The 18,010-nt window shown below is 40.8% G+C and overlaps 1 protein-coding gene across 5 annotated transcripts in view; it reads left to right on the top strand.

Annotated features, from left to right (window-relative positions):
• The window catches only part of LOC111267716 (uncharacterized), a 43,452-nt gene extending 30,105 nt beyond the window's left edge, over positions 1-13,347 (top strand). For 3 of the 5 annotated variants that reach the window (XM_086971411.1, XM_086971412.1, XM_086971413.1), the window contains 12 exons: positions 4,240-4,483; positions 4,638-4,868; positions 5,146-5,404; positions 5,655-5,820; positions 6,001-6,363; positions 7,668-8,017; positions 8,391-8,864; positions 9,216-9,332; positions 10,284-10,491; positions 10,795-11,001; positions 11,610-11,856; positions 12,175-13,347. In XM_086971411.1, the coding sequence (XP_086827537.1) occupies positions 4,461-4,483; positions 4,638-4,868; positions 5,146-5,404; positions 5,655-5,820; positions 6,001-6,363; positions 7,668-8,017; positions 8,391-8,864; positions 9,216-9,332; positions 10,284-10,491; positions 10,795-11,001; positions 11,610-11,856; positions 12,175-12,307 (2,778 nt within the window). In that variant the 5' untranslated portion in view covers positions 4,240-4,460 and the 3' untranslated portion in view covers positions 12,308-13,347. The remainder of the gene's footprint in view (positions 1-4,239; positions 4,484-4,637; positions 4,869-5,145; positions 5,405-5,654; positions 5,821-6,000; positions 6,364-7,667; positions 8,018-8,390; positions 8,865-9,215; positions 9,333-10,283; positions 10,492-10,794; positions 11,002-11,609; positions 11,857-12,174) is intronic. The other 2 variants (XM_022846147.2, XM_086971414.1) reach the window with 2 other exon arrangements.
• The last annotated feature ends 4,663 nt before the right edge of the window (positions 13,348-18,010 follow it).

Raw genomic sequence — 18,010 nt, 5'->3', positions numbered from 1 at the left:
AATGAGGGGCTATTAGGAATGACAATTATGAGGGTGGCTTTGTTCTTTGATTCTGCCATTGACTTTTGCTGCATCGGCAACCGCAATCGGGAGCACTTCAATCAATATGGCTGCGAGCAATCGTTTCCATAAGTGTCCTCCAGTCTGTAGGCACGATCGTGCACGCTTCGACGCACGTAAAGGTGCAGGCTAAGAAGAACGCAAAGGCCCTTGAAACCTCTTCTATATTTTAGCCACTATTTCTGTTTCGTTACGGTGTCTGCTCCAGTATGACTGTCGACTGAGTATCATTCAAATCTCTTTTTTGTTTTGATCTTCGGTCAGCTGGATGCGCGGTTTTCTTCCGATCCATCTGGCCCAGCTTCGCATAGGGAAGCCAGATTATTCCTCGAGGACTATTATACGGTTATCAACAAAAGCAGCCACGTTATCCACAAAAATGAGTGTGTATAGTATCACATTATACCATTATACATATATACCTATAGATGGCGGCATTCGTTTCCATGAAGACGCACACATACACAGAAAGAATTTATGCTGGATTATAATAAGAGCTGAATAAACTTCAGTGTAGCATATTACAACTTTATAATTTGGGAGTCCTTCAACTTTCTAAAAATCGCGATTGAAGGTAACGTTGAGTACAGAAATTGACGGCATACGATACTCCAAATGATTTTTAGATGGCGCATGACGCTATAATAGCGTACGCAAAGCTGGGACACAATAGCCGAAAGCCTATACTCACGCCCTTGTACAGCTATTGTTTCAGTAGCGTAGTTTTTGCCCCATCTGCCCAAATTTATGTGACACAACACACACTGCACAAACCTTTTCACTAGTTTTACCGTTCTACGACGTTCCTGCTATTATGACACCGATCGCGTCGCCGAAGATACGAAAGGAGCAGCGTAAAAGATGACGCCCTCACAAACCTCATTAGCCGACGACTGTGTCGTTCAAAAGGCACTAACTGGTTTACATGACCGTTATTTTTTGCCAGGTTTATGTCGTAGATAGCCAGCGTCACATTCGTGAATAAACGGCCAAATGGACGCAGTCACCTAGTTTTGATTTGCTTCTCAGTAAAGGCACGGCACGGCACGATTCATTCTACCATGCAGATTATACGTGAAGCGCATCCTCATTTAGAATAACCAATTCCCTTTATCAGGCTACAGACAATATCTACACTAAATACTGGGTAGTTTCAATATGCCTAACTGAAAACTAGGACATAACAACTGCTCGCTTCTAGCTGTCGAATCTATCAAATAAAAATGGCTCTAAATCTGTCAAATAGAGCCCATATACAAAAAAACAAAATCTAATTATCTCCGATAAAACGCGTTGATACATATCTGTATAACGTGAAGCCACATATTGTACCTATACTAGTATCACATGTTATTTATACTTCGTATAAAATCTAAAAAAGGACAAATCGATCAACAACGAGAGCAAATTTTTCGTATACCAGTCGGTTTTGAATAGGTGCTCTATTGACGATCATTAATATTTGTTTTGTTCGAAAGGGCAGAGTTAATCAGTTTCGACATGTAACTGACGATTTGTCAAAAACGTCGCATATACAATATATCTCAAATAAAATGAAGAAAAAAGAAGACGCGCATTGAAAGTACGCATCTTCTTATCGATTCCATTATTAGTCAGAAGCAAGAAATACTTGTAACCCCATGGCGGTGGTGTGCCATGTTCACCATCGCATTAACCGCAGGGTTGGATTCGTCGCCACTTCATTGGTCTGCTTTCGCTCGCTGCCGACTGATTGTGGCCGCTTCTGCTACTTCGACAGCGTCTCTAAGCGTATTTTCGACCGAATTACTCCTACTATACTCCTACAACGTAATAATGTTTACTACTACAGCTTATTGGGTTCTTCGGCCCATAACTCTGGTTCCATTATCACCGCACCACGCTTGTGATTTTGATGATATCGCGCATCACACACGCCGGCGAAGGGCGACAACGGCGACAGATCAGCCTGCAGACTGGCGTATACGCTTGTTTAACGGCCGGCATGCGGTTCGGCCCTGTCAGCTCGACACAGATGTGACATAGACCGAGACGACCTCGAGAAGCGCCTACGTAAAGTGGCATCAGTAGCGACAATCGTAGCGATCAGTTCAAGGATAACAATGTGGACAAGGACAACGTCAGAAAAACCAACATATTGATAAAGCGTCGTGCAGGACAAATGGCCGCCAGAGGTTTTCATTTTCGTTTGAAAAACGATAGGACATCAGAACCTTGTCTCAAGGCTTTCTCCGAGACATCCTACATCTTAGAACCCGAAGGCGCAAAGAGGCTGCGGAGAGGGGACCTGCAGGCACATATAGTCTAGTATGGGGATGCTTATGGGTTTTTTCTTCGCAGCCACAGCGATAGCTGCAGTTCGGGACGTTTTACGGTAGATGCTGAAGCCTAGTGAAGCGATTCAAACCCTGTGAAGTGTCAAAAGAATGCGAAAAAATCAACAATGATTAATGTCGAACGAGATTAGCTTCCTTTTTTGCTTCCCTTGTGTCGAAATAACTCGTCTCCAGGATTTTCAAGCAGTATTGGTATATAATCAATCTGTCGCAACAATGACGCGTTGCAGCGAACTTTAATAATAAAGCTAGTTCCCGTGAAATGTAGAAATTGTATACACGTGTGTCATAAATGAAGCTTGGATATGGTCGTGTTGCTTTCACATGTTGAAGAAGACGATACTGAAACTAATTATTGCAGTGGGAAAAATATAGGGGTAGTATGTGCATTTCGTTGTCTTTTCCGTTGACGTTTTCAGCAAGGGATATTTTTAGTTACGAAACAGTTCGCGTTAGATGCAATGTTATCAAATAAGCGATTCAGCCGCCACGTGAGACCATGAAATGCCCTTGGCTTATAGTGTAGCAGAAATAAACACAGTAATCCCACGTGTTTTAAATGACTGATGGATTCGGACAGGCGTTTTAAATGTGTTTGACTGTATCTGTTACCATAGGAATCTTTCGCTTACGATATGGGAAATGCGTTTGCCTGCAAAGCTCAGGGACACATTGTGTCTAGGTTCGAACTCAGTTGTGGGCTGCTTTTTTTTTTGTCTTCGAACGAATCAAGTTCCGGGCGTAAAACACGGAATTGTTATAAAAGTGAAGCAACGAAAATACAGTAATTACAAAGGCCAAAAGGTCATCGATTTGAGATGACATTTGAACTTCGCAATTGAACTTACAGACGGATCGACGCAAAAAAATTTATTCAAGTTAAAAATTCTGCTGTCAACTGTGCGAACATTATGTAAGGCAAATACGACTAGGGCAATTTTCAGATTTCGAGAATTGCTTCAGAGAAAATTTCTGATATCGCCGATTTAATCGACCATATACACTTGTTAGAACCTCGTCAAACTGAAATACGTGTTTTTATAAGGCAAAGCGTGGAATACGTGATAAATTTTTCAAATAGATATTTTCAGTGACGCTTTTCTAAATAGACATTTTTTGAATTTGAAAATTGGTAACTGCAGTATTTAAGTACTGGTATACAGTATTTAAGATTATACCTATAGCTCTATTCTAGTAATGAAAATCGCCTTATGCGGTGCAAAAGTGCTTGTTATGTCTTTATACTTTATATAGTTTGTATAGTAGGGCTCTAACATATTCGTTTAACTAGGTCTATGAAAAGTGTTTAGTAAGCGAATTGTGTTTATGGGTGCAAGAAGCAATATCACGAACTTTCAATGTGGTCATTCGCTTACTGAAGACAGCGATCTTCTGTGACGAGGTGCAAGTCGTGTGAGATACGGACCATATGCTACATACACCTCATCGGGTTTCCTATTCAGTGTACCTAGAAGGAGCCATAGGAAATTCGTGCGCTACTACAACTTGTGGCTATACCTCAAATGGACGAGGGGGGAAGCGGGGTTGGCATTGCTTTAGAGAGAACACTGAAGTATCCAAAGCTGACATGGCACTCGAGCCTCAAACCGAAAAAGGCTATTATAATACTAACCAAGGTGTCTCCACAAACTGAACAAATCGTTGAACTTTTGTACCCGCTTTGTTAACTTCGCTACGGAAATTGAGGATGCCAATGTTCACTAACAGAATGTCGAATTCGAATTTGTTTCAACTACCGGTTGTTTCAATCTGTTTGTATACTATTTTCTAATTGATGCCAACAGCGATCCTATAACGCAACAATGTCTGTAAATCTGTTTAGTTCTATTTTAGATTTTGCTGACGAAGTTGGGGGTAAAAGCTGTTTTCCTCGCAGCTGCGGGGCAGTGTGACCGAGTGAGGTGTCGCCTGCGGCACGAGCCGCTCCTATAAGCTTCACCCACTGGTTCAAGTATCATTTAATTTTTCTAGCTGCGCGTTTCGTATTCGCTCGATTGTGGAATTCTACGCCCAACAAACGCCTACGAACTTCCTCGCTCAGCGATGCCCCTACGAGGTGTGAACAGGTATTATTTTATACGAAATCTAAAGTTCAGATTGCTATAGATGAGCTTTTTTTAAACGAACGTGTTTATGATTTTTAATATAAATTTCACCAGTACAGCGTTGGGTGCAAAAGCAAAATTTGTAGCGATCCCACCGAAATGTGCCCATTTTCAGGACCGTGTCTCCCTCCTCCGCCGGGCGCCTGAGGAGGAGTGACTCGCTTCGTTCGGTTAGCTCGGGCTCAGCCCGCAGCGACGACTCACTGCCGCGCTCCCCCGCAAACGGTGGTCCCAACGATAATCACAACAATAACAACAACAACAAAGGCAAGAGCGTATCGTTTAATAATAACGTGCGAGTGCAGTATCCGCGACGGACCTCACATTCGTTCTCGAAATTCGATTCGTGAGTGTTAGGCTTATTGCCCAGATCTTCTAAATTTACGGTGATAATTATCTTTCACTCTATTTCTCGTATGTTTATAATCGTTAATAAGTACTATTTACAGTTATCGATATCGGTGCATTAAAACTACTATGGAACATCTGACAAACAGACCAATTTTTACTTGTTGGGTAAAGTTTGTTAACAAATACGTAGTTGATAATTATTCGAGTATATATATATATATATGTATGTACGAACTGGCGAAAACTTTGTAATAAACATCCCCTCCAAACAGGTTAACGTCTCTGAACGGTCGCCATTCGCCGATCTCGAGCGGTCTGAACGAGATCGATTACAGCAACACGAACGCAAACGGTGGCGGCATTCCGTACGCCTCGTCGCCCCATCATCTGCCCCCGCAATCGCAGAACTATACGTCACAGACTCTGGAGCACCCAAACAAAGGCGGTAACAAGAAGTTCTGGAGCAACGTCTGGAGGAGCCATTCAGTACGAAAATCCGACGATAATTCATCACCAGTCATCAAATATAAGGCTGGTATATGATGTGGATTTTGACAGCGTCGCAAAGTAGCGGCTACATGATATGACATGTATTATATTATGGTTCATCAGTTATTTGTAAACTTCACCTGCAAGAACTGGAACTTCAAGTTTGATATTGCACACTTTACAATAGCTCTATTGAATGCGACGTTTTGGTATCGCTCTACAAAAGCAGTCACTACAGTTAATTAAGTTATATAAGTGTATTTGTACATGCGCTTGTGTGTTTTTGTAACAGGTCAAGCACAGCTCGCCGCTGCTATCGCGAAAATTTGTCGGTAAGAAGCAAGCAGGCTCAGAATCACCTCAGGTACGGCGGAACCACGTTAAAAAGATCGTCAACCTCTTCAACCGGCAGGCGGCTGTCAATAAACAGAAACTAAGGGAAGACCAAGAAACCACAGGTAGATATTCCTTGAATTCTGCTAAGATAGCACCAGAGGATGTTAATGATGAGTTTTTAGATTAAAAAAAAGTATACAACTTTCAAAAAGATATATTGTTTGCATTAATTTTTTTTGCCGTCACATTTTTCTGGCATATAAAGGCATGTGGTCCTGCTATCATGCGATACGTGTCCATAGGTCCCAAAAAAGGTCTGCATGACCTTCAGTCAGCTTCCATGCCCGTTCCGTCGATGTCTCTTTCACGCACTTCGGTTACCCGGAGCAATTCGCCGGCCCCACGACCGTCAGCATCTCCATCGGCGCCGCCCGGAATTGCAAAATCACCCACAATCGCATCGACGACGACCCATCATGGGCCAACCTCGATTAAACGAACAGTCACTACGACCACATACGAACCACGACCCTACGAATACGTCACGTTTAATAATCCACTCAATTTTCAATCAACCAGTCCCCATACCGATTCATCAGTGAATACCAGCGACAAAGAGAATTCATCGTTTCAGAGCGGGAGCTCGTTCCTCAATAGGGACAGCGGTAAGAGTACACATGGAATACCTTTCACAAAGATACGAACCATTGCAACGCACCTAATGGAAATAATTTTTATTTACGAATCAGTGAAAACATGACGATGAAAAATACTTTAACTGACCTGTGGTTATTACTCCGAATAATATTCTTTAAATAACATTGAATATATATATATATATAGAAAGCGATCCATTCAAATTAAGACCTTGGCGGGCCGTTTGTCGTATCGAGCATGCGCTCACGAGATACTGTTGATATCAGATGAAAGTCCTTCTTCTTTTTAATGCATTATTCCCGGACATGAATGAAAAATCATTAATATTTGATTTTTCCGATGCCAAACGAAATCTATCAAAATAAAAAAAAAACGTTCGAAAAAGATCGACGATCCACATTATTATAACATTGTGTGCGTTTTCTTTTTTCGAGCTAGATAAGGATAATCAATCAAGTTTATAGCTCATTTTTGATCTATGAAGATTTTAGAAGCAAAAATTAATAAGCGAGGCTATCTATTGCTGATTGGGTCGTCCAGAAGAGTTTAGATTTTTTGGAGTGTTCTAGTGCCCTTTTTTCTACGATTTAAATTTGTTGGTCGTTTCGAGCTCTTGCATTTTGGAGATTGTTAGCCTGTTATCTCCCGAAATTCTGTTTTTGTACGCGGCGTATCTGAGCTCCTCGTTAACAAGCCTACGTTTACTAGTACAGTTTCACGTACAATTACCGTTGAAAATGGCCTTCCAGCACACGCATGTATATATATATATATATATATGTGTGTGTTGACCCAATAATGCATGTAGATATTTATAGATCTGTTTTACATCCTAAGAGAGGATGCCGAACAAAGTGCAGGCAGCAGATGATTTAGCCAAAAATAAGCCAAACGAAAATACGCGACAAGGAAAAGGAGACGAATACATTTGTCCAATTTTTTGTTACTACAACTAACAAACATAACCATATTGGCTTTAATAAAAAAAAGAAATGTGTGTATCAAAGGGTAGTGAAGGACATCAATGGCCTTCTCTGCAATGACCAAGTTTGTGGAGCTGAGAATCTTGATAAATAGGTAAAATTTAAAAAAATTGTACACCGTAAAGTTTATATAATTTGCTTTTTAAAATTGATTCGAATCTTCAAAACGCATGTTATAACTTGGGATGCAGCTGAACGAATGCGAGCTTATTAAAGCTACTCTTTATATAGCATGATAATTATAGTATCCTTGGTAGACGGAAAGTCGTTAAACATATCGATATATATTAATGTACTATATATGTAATGCAATCAATATTGCCTCTTAGGTATTAGTCTTGCGGCGTCACCTATTCGTTCAACTTCACCTGGCCCTTTTATCTCCACGGTAACCCTTAACCACTCGCCAACAACTCCACGAGATCAGCGAGAACCACTCCTTTCGTCAACAGGCCAAAGAGACCCCTCCGAACTTCGTCACGAGTTCCGTTGGGTGCCGCCTTTTGAAGACGGGGGTCATCTTGGAGGTCCGTCAAGCGATGATTCTTTATACTCTGATAGTATGCCGCCCCAGAGGCCATTGAGAAATAAGCCGTCATCGGCTCTTAATATACCGCCATCATCCCAAGTGCAACATCCTCCTCCGCCCATGAAGGACGTCGCCGTTCAAGTTAACCAGGTAATATAGCCGAGAAGACAATGTGTTCCAAATGAGATATATTAAACCTCCACCAATTTGTAGAAAGCAAATCGGTTCACGGAAGCTTTTCGTACGCATACATATGGTATTCAACCCTATACCTCTCGGATTATCACTGTCATCATATTTTAGCATAGGGGTAAATATATTTCTAAAGGTCTTTAACGCGGGATTTAGATTTAACAACCTTGGTTGACGTTAGTAATTGTAAATATTGAAAAATTAATTTGCTAGGACGTCAAGTTCGCCAGAGTACCAAGGAACATTTTTCGAACTTGTCTCATTACTTACTAATTTTGCTTTATTTATCGATTTATTTCGATTACTTTTGCTTTTTCGCCTGTTCTCATAGATAAAACCGGGGAACCTCACACCCGTTGAAGAACTGCCACCACGTATCTACGCCCCGCTTTATAGCCAGGTAAACAAAGCTCTAAAGAAGACAAACTCCAGTCCGCCTCCGCCTCCCCCGCCGCCCACAAGCTCAATGCCGCTGCCTCAACGCTGGTCATCACATTCGCAATTGGTGAACTCATCTGCCTCGCCCGGTTGGGGCTCGGGTCACGACATGCGTGATCATAGTTCCAACCATTGCGATTCGCAGTCTCCGCAGTGGAGACGCTATCGATCAGGCAGTCCCCCCTCTCGCTACGGGGACAACTCTCTCTGTACACCGATGGGACTCGGCTACGAACATACCTCAATGAGTTCGCCACTACACAGTCCCGTAAATCGATATTCCGACCTGGAGCACGGTAATATCCACCAGTCAGATTTTGGTCTGTCGGATGCCGAAAGCGCGCCCAGCAGATCTCGAACGCCTCAGGTGAGTGACCCCTTTCTTCGACCCCAATAAAATGTGAGTGCCTGTTACTCTCAGTACGACTGGGGCTTTTAGAATCACCTATGGAGAAATATTTGCCCTCGTAATCCTCCGTTGGCAAGTGGACATAGGTGACAAAGTGATACGCTATACCTTTAGCGAGGTTATTGGTGTTGAAAAGTTCTGCGAATGCCAAAGGGACCTGAATACTAGGTAGCTTATATGATAGTCGGACTAATGCTTAAGTTCATTCGAACATAGTCGTGTAAGTTACCGATATATGTTGTACTGGAAAGATAAATACAAGATGAACTGTGAAGCGTTATGTTAGCAGTAAGTACTTTCTGTCGACAGTCGCACGTGAAGACGTCCAGTCGGAGCTTTGGCTTCAACATCGGCACGAAGAAGAAGGTAAAAAGCAAAAAGAGCAAGACCACTCAGGAGTCTGACTCTTCATCAACGTCCTCACAGGTTATTGTCTATTTTTTTTAAATTTCTATAAATCTTTCGCTTTTAAATTAAATAAATACAAAAAAAAACAGACTCAATGCGTACAAGTAAAAAGCTATGAAATTTTACAGTGTGAGAGGGATTTGAGCAACTAGTTTACTTGCAACGAAGGGTACTCTGCAGGATTTCAATGTTTATAAAATGTAAGAAAATGTTGTTATATTATGTTTTTATCGTGCCTATCAGCGTTCGAGCTGTGCATTCGAAACAATGACGATCGAGAGATATTCCCGTTTGCTAAACACAATGATCTTCTGTGTAAAAGCAAGCATAAATAATAACATTTTGTAATTGTTATTTTACCGAAAGAAGTTCTCATTTTTATTTTTCTCACATGTGATAACAACAAACAACAAAAGATTGACACCAGCAGGCGTTTCGGCCAGTATTGGCAAATAGTTTTTATAAAGTAATCAATTTCGCAGATTTTTCATAATACTTCTATTGAAATCGATTTCGATCACATAAATTTTGACCGAGACCACAGGCGGAGAAAAGCGAAGAGTAATATAAAAAAAAAAAAAACTGGTCGAATTCAAGTGAGACGTATTGTTTTTTTTTTTTTGTTATATACTGATACAGCTTCCGTTTAGGGAGAACAGCTTTGTCACGCGAACATAACTCGAGCTCAGTTCAACCCTAACTTTTTAAACGATCGCGAGGATCCTACGAAGTAATGCAATGAATCAAAATACTACAGCAGCAAGAAAAACACCTGTATCCGCTCGTTATAATTTATCATTATAGATAACTTAATCAAACTCGCAAAATGTTGTATATCGAATAACAATATTGCTATGAAATGAATCTTATTTACATGTAATACCTAGCTTATTGGCCATGCTTGTTCATATTAAATCGAAGTAAAATGAAGTTGTCTGGTTCTCACTCCAGTGTCCTTTCTGCTTGTAGGGCGTGTCTGGAGATCGTAGCCAGAGCATGCTGCGTCAAACTATGGCCCCGCGTAGCTTGGCCAATCCAAGGGGAGTTCGCACGCAACATTACAATTCTTTGCTGGACCTTAGTCCTGCCTATGGCCGCTCTCATTACCCGACCTATGAGGACGAATATGGTCCTGCTCCTAAACCGCCTCACACATACTCCTGGACGCTTAGCTTAGGTAATGAAACTACTCGGCAGCAGCTTTCCGTATGAATCGGCACTATATCTAAATTTTAAATACCGCGACTTTATACAACGTTTGATTTAATACAATGTATGCTAAAGGAACTAGCAAAATGTTACTTGTTGTGAAGGGAGCATTTCATTGTTGAAGGTTTGTTCGTCTGTATAATGGAATTTGTTTGTACAGCCATACGAGGGATGTAGTTGTTCCGGCATTATACATACATTAGGCTAAAATCTCTACATGGTACTGTATAGCCATTCACGATTAAGAAATGCCCTCCAACAATTTAAACAGGACGAGTCCCAAAATCGAAGAGGTCCATAGATGGCAGCAGTACAGCAACCGGTCCAATTTCTTCGACACAGACGCCACTTGCTCAGGCGGCACGGAAGGCTTACTCTGACGCACCTTCATCAATTGATGAAGATCACCCTTCGCATTTCTCACAAGGGCCCCGTCGAGGAGGACTCGCCGCGGCCTTTCACCACAGAAACACACGAGGTAATTGATTCTATTACGACAGACACACGTGCGAAAAGCAGTATCAAATGCTATAGAAAATAGCCTGTTTAGTAGAAAGACTTTGTCCATTTCAATACATACAATGAACTCTATCTAGTTCAACTATTTTGCAGATCACGGTTTAATGGTCTAATTCAATTTTCAGTTAAGCATCGTCACGTGCGTTATTGCCAGATAGGCCATAGCAGTACCCTTATTCACTATTTTTAATATCAATAGGACCGTATCACTAGGAAAAAGGATAGCCCATTGTAATGATGATCCCCATATCCCCAGTTTTACGTAGTAAACGGTTTTGTCGATTGCTTAGTAATTATATCAATCGAATTATGGAAAATGACTAAATTGTACATGCAGCATTTTGTTTATTAACACCTGTAAAATGCTAGGAAATATCGCATTTGTTAAACATTGTCACAACTAACATTTAATGAGTACTAATAAACTCATATGTAGTATTATCAAGCATCTCAATGCTTTTATTAGCTTCGTAAGCTATCGTATAGCAAGTACTACCGAGCAATGTGGCTAAAATCGGCTCAGTCGACCTCGGTTCTTCATTGTACCATTTCGTTTGTATACGGCAGGTGAGGCTTTTAACAGCGGCGCTTCATCTTGCGGATCAGTAACAGCGTCCGAGGCGGCGGGTGTAAGAGAGCCAATCATAATGTATATTCCTGGTGTTCAAAGGGCCAAGGCGCCTCCCGATGCCGCCGTCAACCGGGGTAATTCGCTTCTCCAACAACAGTCGCCAGAAGGACGCAATAGTCCCCATTACAACGGCGCGCAGCATGGCTCCTGCGCCACTCTGGGCCGAAAGGAACACAAGTCACGGTAATCTAAAGGGGACCTTTATGTTATAGGACTGTTATTCTTGCTTGGTTCGTTTTTTTAGATCGAGGCATTTTGCTATAGTAGTTATTGAATGATTCGTCATCGTTTCTCATTTGCGAAAATGTTTGCTAAGGCTGTACGTTAGCTTAAGTTAACATAGTCTGCTGATGAATGAGACGACGAGATCATGCGTAAAGCACACACCATTAGGCAATCAGACAGACTAGTTTCAACATTGTACGCCGTACAAGTTTCGAACGGTTAAAATAACAAGTTTGTAACAACTTTCATCTGCGTACGTTTTCTATATCGTTTTAGATTCACCAAACAAGAAACCAAGAATGGAGGCGGTAAAAACGACCGTTATAAAAAGAATAAAGATCGAGAGCTTGAGCATCACACCGCCGTTCAGCGATCGAAATCAATTCCCCGAAATGCGCGCTTCCTCTAAGAATCTTGTCCCTAGGCCGTGCTTAGCTTGTTACGTTAAATGAAATGGTTATATACTGAACAGCAAAAAGTATCTTATATATATATGTTACTAAAAAGGAGCGGTGTCAGCAAAAAAGATATGTTAAAAGAGAACAATTGACCACTCCTATATAATGATGGTGGTAGTCCTAGAAGTGGTAGCAGATCGGCGGGCAATATTCTGCTTACCGTTATATGGTAAGTAGCCTCTCACTGAACGAGGGTCAAAACCCACAAATATTTGAAAACGACTTTTTTGACTATTGGCCATTTGAAACATAGTCTAACTCTCTCGATGTAAATACGTCACTAATTAAATGGTTGTTCAAACAGTCAGCGGCGGAGATTTACTTCATCCAACCTTTCACTCGCCTTCTTTCAACGTAAAAAATAATAAATAATAATAATAATACGTAATAAAACATATATACATAATGACGTTGACGGCTTGCTAATCCCTCTCGACTTGGCAATTGAGGAACTGGTCAGAATATACGAAATACAGATGCCCAACAACAAACCCGATGACCCAGCAGTGCTGTTTCCGATACAACTGTGTGACTTTTCAGCGTTGTAGTCGTACTGGCAGATACATCAATACGTAAACGCGAATGCAACGAAGAAACAAGTACACAAAGAAAAACCGCAATTGAGAACAGCAACGCTGATAACGAGGATAATGAAGAATACTTTGTCAGGAAAGTGTTGTACAATGGGTCGAAAAGGATTCAAATCCTTGTTCTCCCATTGGTATCTATGAGCCGATATGCGGTGGTAAAAGCCCGCAAAGCTAGCCTATAGACAAAAAAAAAAAGAAGATAATGAAATACCGTTCTATTCTGGCACAAGTACCAATTGTAGACACGTACGTACACATGATTATGAACGAAATAAGTGGGCAAATGCAAAAGTAAATAATCTTTTCTTCTTTTTGCTAGAGGCTTTCTTTTTGAATCCTTTTTGGAGGGAGAGAACTGGCGCCATTATAAACATCATTAAAATAAATTCATTGATTCTAAAGCGGCATGTTTTCTACTTTGCTGAAGATATATATACCAATTATAATTATTACAAACCAATTATATAATCATTACAAAATAACTAATATCTAATCGTTAGCCAGCATTTTTAGTCTATTCCGTGCGTGGGGAGTGCCATATATATATTCGACGTTAACAGCGTATCTTAAAATAGGTCGCAATAGAAGTATTTCCGAAGTTGACCAGAAAGTAAGCTGGCTTGGGCAAGTCCAGATCCGCCGTGCGAAGCGGTGACGTCCATTTCGGTACATCAGAAACAAAACATAAAGAGAGATTTGGCTAAAATGTTGTTTAGGTCTATTAGTAATGCTAACATGAAATGACCAGGTTTGTCATTTATTTCGAAGTAATATCAAACATATACCGAACCATGGCCCAAGCGGATAAAGGGGTCCAGGGTTTAGTGGGTGAGAGTCCCACAGTACCGGACTTAGAGCAGTCTTGGCCTGCCTATGCCCGGTCTGCATAATGCATTTGCCCTTAAAAAAAAAATAAAAAAAAAAAAAAGGTTTGTCATTTATCGCTCGTAGGACAGATATCGATCCTTTTTGTCTCTTTGCTTCTACTTGAAGAGAGGCTGCGCAGGAAATCAGAGTTACTAAGAAACATTTGAATAGCCGAAAAAACATTTTTAAGATAGTGCTATGTGTTCTCACGCCACTGTTTTATCGTTAAACGAAGGGGGACTAGTCTGACATTAGCATCTGCTTATTTAATTAACCAATTTCAGCAACAGTGTAGTATAATTTTTCCCCAGAATGATGATGCGAAGACTATAAGCACAGAAACTCGTGTTCATAAGGGAGATTCTGTACCAGGGCGAGACTAGGGGGGTGCTTTTACGTTAAACGTTAGTACCACGCCTTAGTCGTAATGTTCAAAAAACCACTGCCCACAAAATATATATATCTGTTGAAGTGATCAGAACATACTTATGTTATTGCTGTCAGTAATCCTGTTGTTATTGGTACTTTGAAAAAACCGCTTTTTCAGTTGTCGGATAGAGGAGCGCACCTCTGATCCGTAAAATTGCGAAAGCCACCGAAGACAGCGCAGGGAAGCAAACCAGAAGAAGTCAGTACGCAGCTAACAACGGCGAGATACAAAACAATTAGAAAAAAAAACAGGCAGACGCACGTCAACAATGTTTACAAAATTTACTCATTACATGTGTAAGCAAATCAGATAGTCAGCATTTATTCTTCTGAGACTTGAAGCGTAAATTAGTTGCCACCTCCGTAAGGCATTTTTGATGAAAACACATAAAGTCGAGTCAATATATATATATATACTTCCATGAAGCTCGTCATGTCACTATTGAGGCCATGGTAGCTAGCTTTTGCACCCACCTGCTTAGCATATGCCCTTATACTAAAAGGGCCGAGATTCTATGCGTTCCACGCTGCGCTTAACATCTAGTAACGAGCCCGCCATTGTTTGGCTTCAATAAACCCTAGAACGCCAAGTAATGTGTTAGTTTATAATGTTTTCCTAGGATATTAAAGCCAATCGGTCTGCACTCGAAGCGCGTCCGCCAAATTAGTGATCGTACCGAACCAAGTAATGGCGAAAATGATGTAAGGTGCTACATTGGAAAAGGACTTATCGATAGACTCGGCAGTTATGATGAAGCGGCTTCTCAGGTCGGCCATTTTGCTGGCTAGGACAATAATATTTCCTTATTATCCTATTCTTATCCTATTATATAAAATACCACGAATGCAATTCAAATGGCTATTGCATACAGTGATAATTTTTATTTGCCAGAAACAAACTGAGGTATGGATGACGAAGGGCTGAAAACCAAAAGGTAGCGTCCTATACTTATTTTAATTGCACGATGATATTCAATATGAGGGATGCTGTAGTTCGAATGTGATGTAACAGATATCAATTTATGCATAAATGGTGAGTTGTCAAAATCTACGAGCAGCGCTATGTTTGTTCCGCTAGCGAAAACTTTCGTCTTCGCGTGCCGGTAGAAAGACTTTTTTCAGACGTCACCGTCTTACGGTCGGCGCGTAATGAACAGTTATGTCTTGAACAATAGATGACAAGCGCAAGTATATAATAAGCAAATATGTCGTAGGTACACTATGTAGCGCTTAGCCGGGGCTTTGAAGCTGAGTATCAAGTATAATTAATCTAGTTCTCTATTCTCTAAATTGATTCAACTGTTTCAACTACTATCTTTGATAGTAACTTTTAGTGATCTGCGAAATATGTAGATTATCTCGAAATAATGTTCGAACTTGTCACATCCGACCAACGAATATACTTAATATTTACACAGTTCTTTTTTTTGGCTATTTGGCGACCTGATCGAATGCCGTCTGAGAACAACAGGCTTAAACACAAATATATCGTTTAAAGCTGAAAATAAATGCTCGGGTATTGAGTTTTAGGAGTGGAAAAGTTTGTCAAAAAGGTTTTTAGCGAAATAGTGATTTGTAGCAGTTACTTTAAGGAAAAAATTCGGAAGCTGAGGCCTACAGGGCGGATAACTGTACCTCAAGACATCAAAGGAACAACGAGTCGCTGCGACCGCAAAAGTTCTGGAATAAAATAGAGTTTGAACAATGCGCTTCTTGTAGGCTCAATGTGAAGTTTCTTAGAGGACGTGTTATCAAGTCGTAATGTAAACACTGAGTCCCTTGCGCAAAAATTGAGTTCCTCACCAACTGAGTTAAGATGGAAACACGTGTATCGTTGAGAAAATTGATCCTATTATTACCAGCAAAAACCTTCACGAAACACGCGGTCGCCACAAACAAGACATGGGCGAGTTTGTGTGCCCTACCACGAAAAGATCAGGCAACAGAATGGCGTCGGATAGGAGAGAAAGCTAACCTGATGCTCATATCTGCAAACGTATATCAGGGTCATTTTTTTTCCGTCACAATATGTAGTTCCAAATAAAGATGGTTAATGCTATTAGATATCTCGAATTTCTGAAGAGTCTTATGGGTGTGGAATTTGCCAATCGATGGCGTCCAGTGTAGTTTTTCGACGACGACAACGATATATCGCTATGCTTCCATTACAATTTGGGTATAGGAGGACAGAGGCGCACGATGTCCTCAAGCCCCATATTGCCCAGATCAAGGGTTATGTGATTTTGACTGCTTCTTAAAACAGACCTAAAGAAAGCTGCAGACACAAATCGGCTCACTGTTCCAGCAACGATGGGTTTCTTTGTGCTGTTTGGGTTGTAACTATTCGCGAAGTTTACAGTTTCGTATTTTGATTTCAGTCAATGTCGTTGTCTTCTTGATATGCGATATTATAGGCGCTCAAAACAGATTTATCTAATTCCCGTCTAGATTGCGTCTGAATAATAACTAAAAGCTTATATCGTGCGTTGTCAGCAAACTAAACTCGACTATTGACCTTATCGCGCAGGCTGTAGAAATACAAAGGTCCCTTCGAAGCACGGTTTGCATTTTTTTGGCGAGATGCGTCAGCAAACGTAGCCGTTAGCCAACTCAAGAATATAGGATTCGAGCAAAAAAAATTATTAAAAATTGCACATTTTTGGCGATTCTGCAAACTCCAGTGATCCTAAAAGCGCCATATATACTGATACTTCAGAAATGTTCAAAGAATAATTGTGCTTACTTAATAAGTCTACTGAAAAATTCTGGCATGAAGGCAAATGCCTGCGACTTGTCTAGGAGAGGCAGAGCAGCATCGTTGATACCATATATTTGCATTAATCCTAATACTGCAGTTTTCCAAAACCCACAGTATCGATCTGGAGGTTTTATAGAACAGCTCGGGCCCTAAGTAAGGTCCCTGTACAGGTCACTTTAAATATTTTTGGATTGCAATTGTTGTCAACAGCTTCAAGTATAAGCAGGCATAACGTTTTACGGTAGCGGTACGTGGCTTCCTGGCGGTGACATTGCGCAACAATAACTTTCGATGACTAACAATTTAATAGCTGATTCTAGATTAATGAAGAATGGGTCTTTGTTGGTTAATGTATGAATTCACAGCCACAGGCCACAAACGTCGGCTTAGCGGAAATTTCATATTTTAAAGAGTCGTCCTCTGTGCAAAAAAATATAGTTGGTTACTAACCAGAGGAAGCTGCTCATAGATACTGCCCACACATTGTCAATTTTGATCGAAGGTAGCTTTGCCTCTTTCTGCTTTTTAATAGTGGCATACGCCACTATGCGTTTACTAAAAAAAGGTGTTTTTCAAATGAAGCTAATACATCGTCTTGCCAGCTCTGGCTGCAATCACTGCTTCGACTCGGTTCCGAACGTACTTTCACATTATTCCTGTCATGACCGGATTATAAGCGCTGTATACTTGAGTTTTAACATATTCACGATCTCCTGTCCGGCTTTGATTGGCTGTTTGACACACGTTTTCAGTCGGATTCAAATCGGATGAACTTTTAGGCCTCGGCAGAACCCAGACACAATCGGGGATAAACGCTTGGAAAACACACTTTTCCATATGAAATGGTACCTCGTCATGTATAAGCGTATAGGTTTTATTCGGAAACTATTGTCTGCATGGAAAAGTGCACCTATAATTTTGATTTGGAACTATCTTTAAGCAAATATCTACATAGCCCTATTTGATTGGCCACTTTTTGCACCTCTCATAATGGCCAACGCATTTAAATG

The sequence above is a fragment of the Varroa jacobsoni genome, unplaced genomic scaffold, assembly GCF_002532875.2.
Source record: "Varroa jacobsoni isolate VJ856 unplaced genomic scaffold, vjacob_1.0 scaffold_1214, whole genome shotgun sequence".
NCBI lineage: Eukaryota > Metazoa > Arthropoda > Arachnida > Mesostigmata > Varroidae > Varroa > Varroa jacobsoni.
Note: the sequence above shows the minus strand (reverse complement) of the source record. Positions and strands in the feature narration are given on the sequence as shown.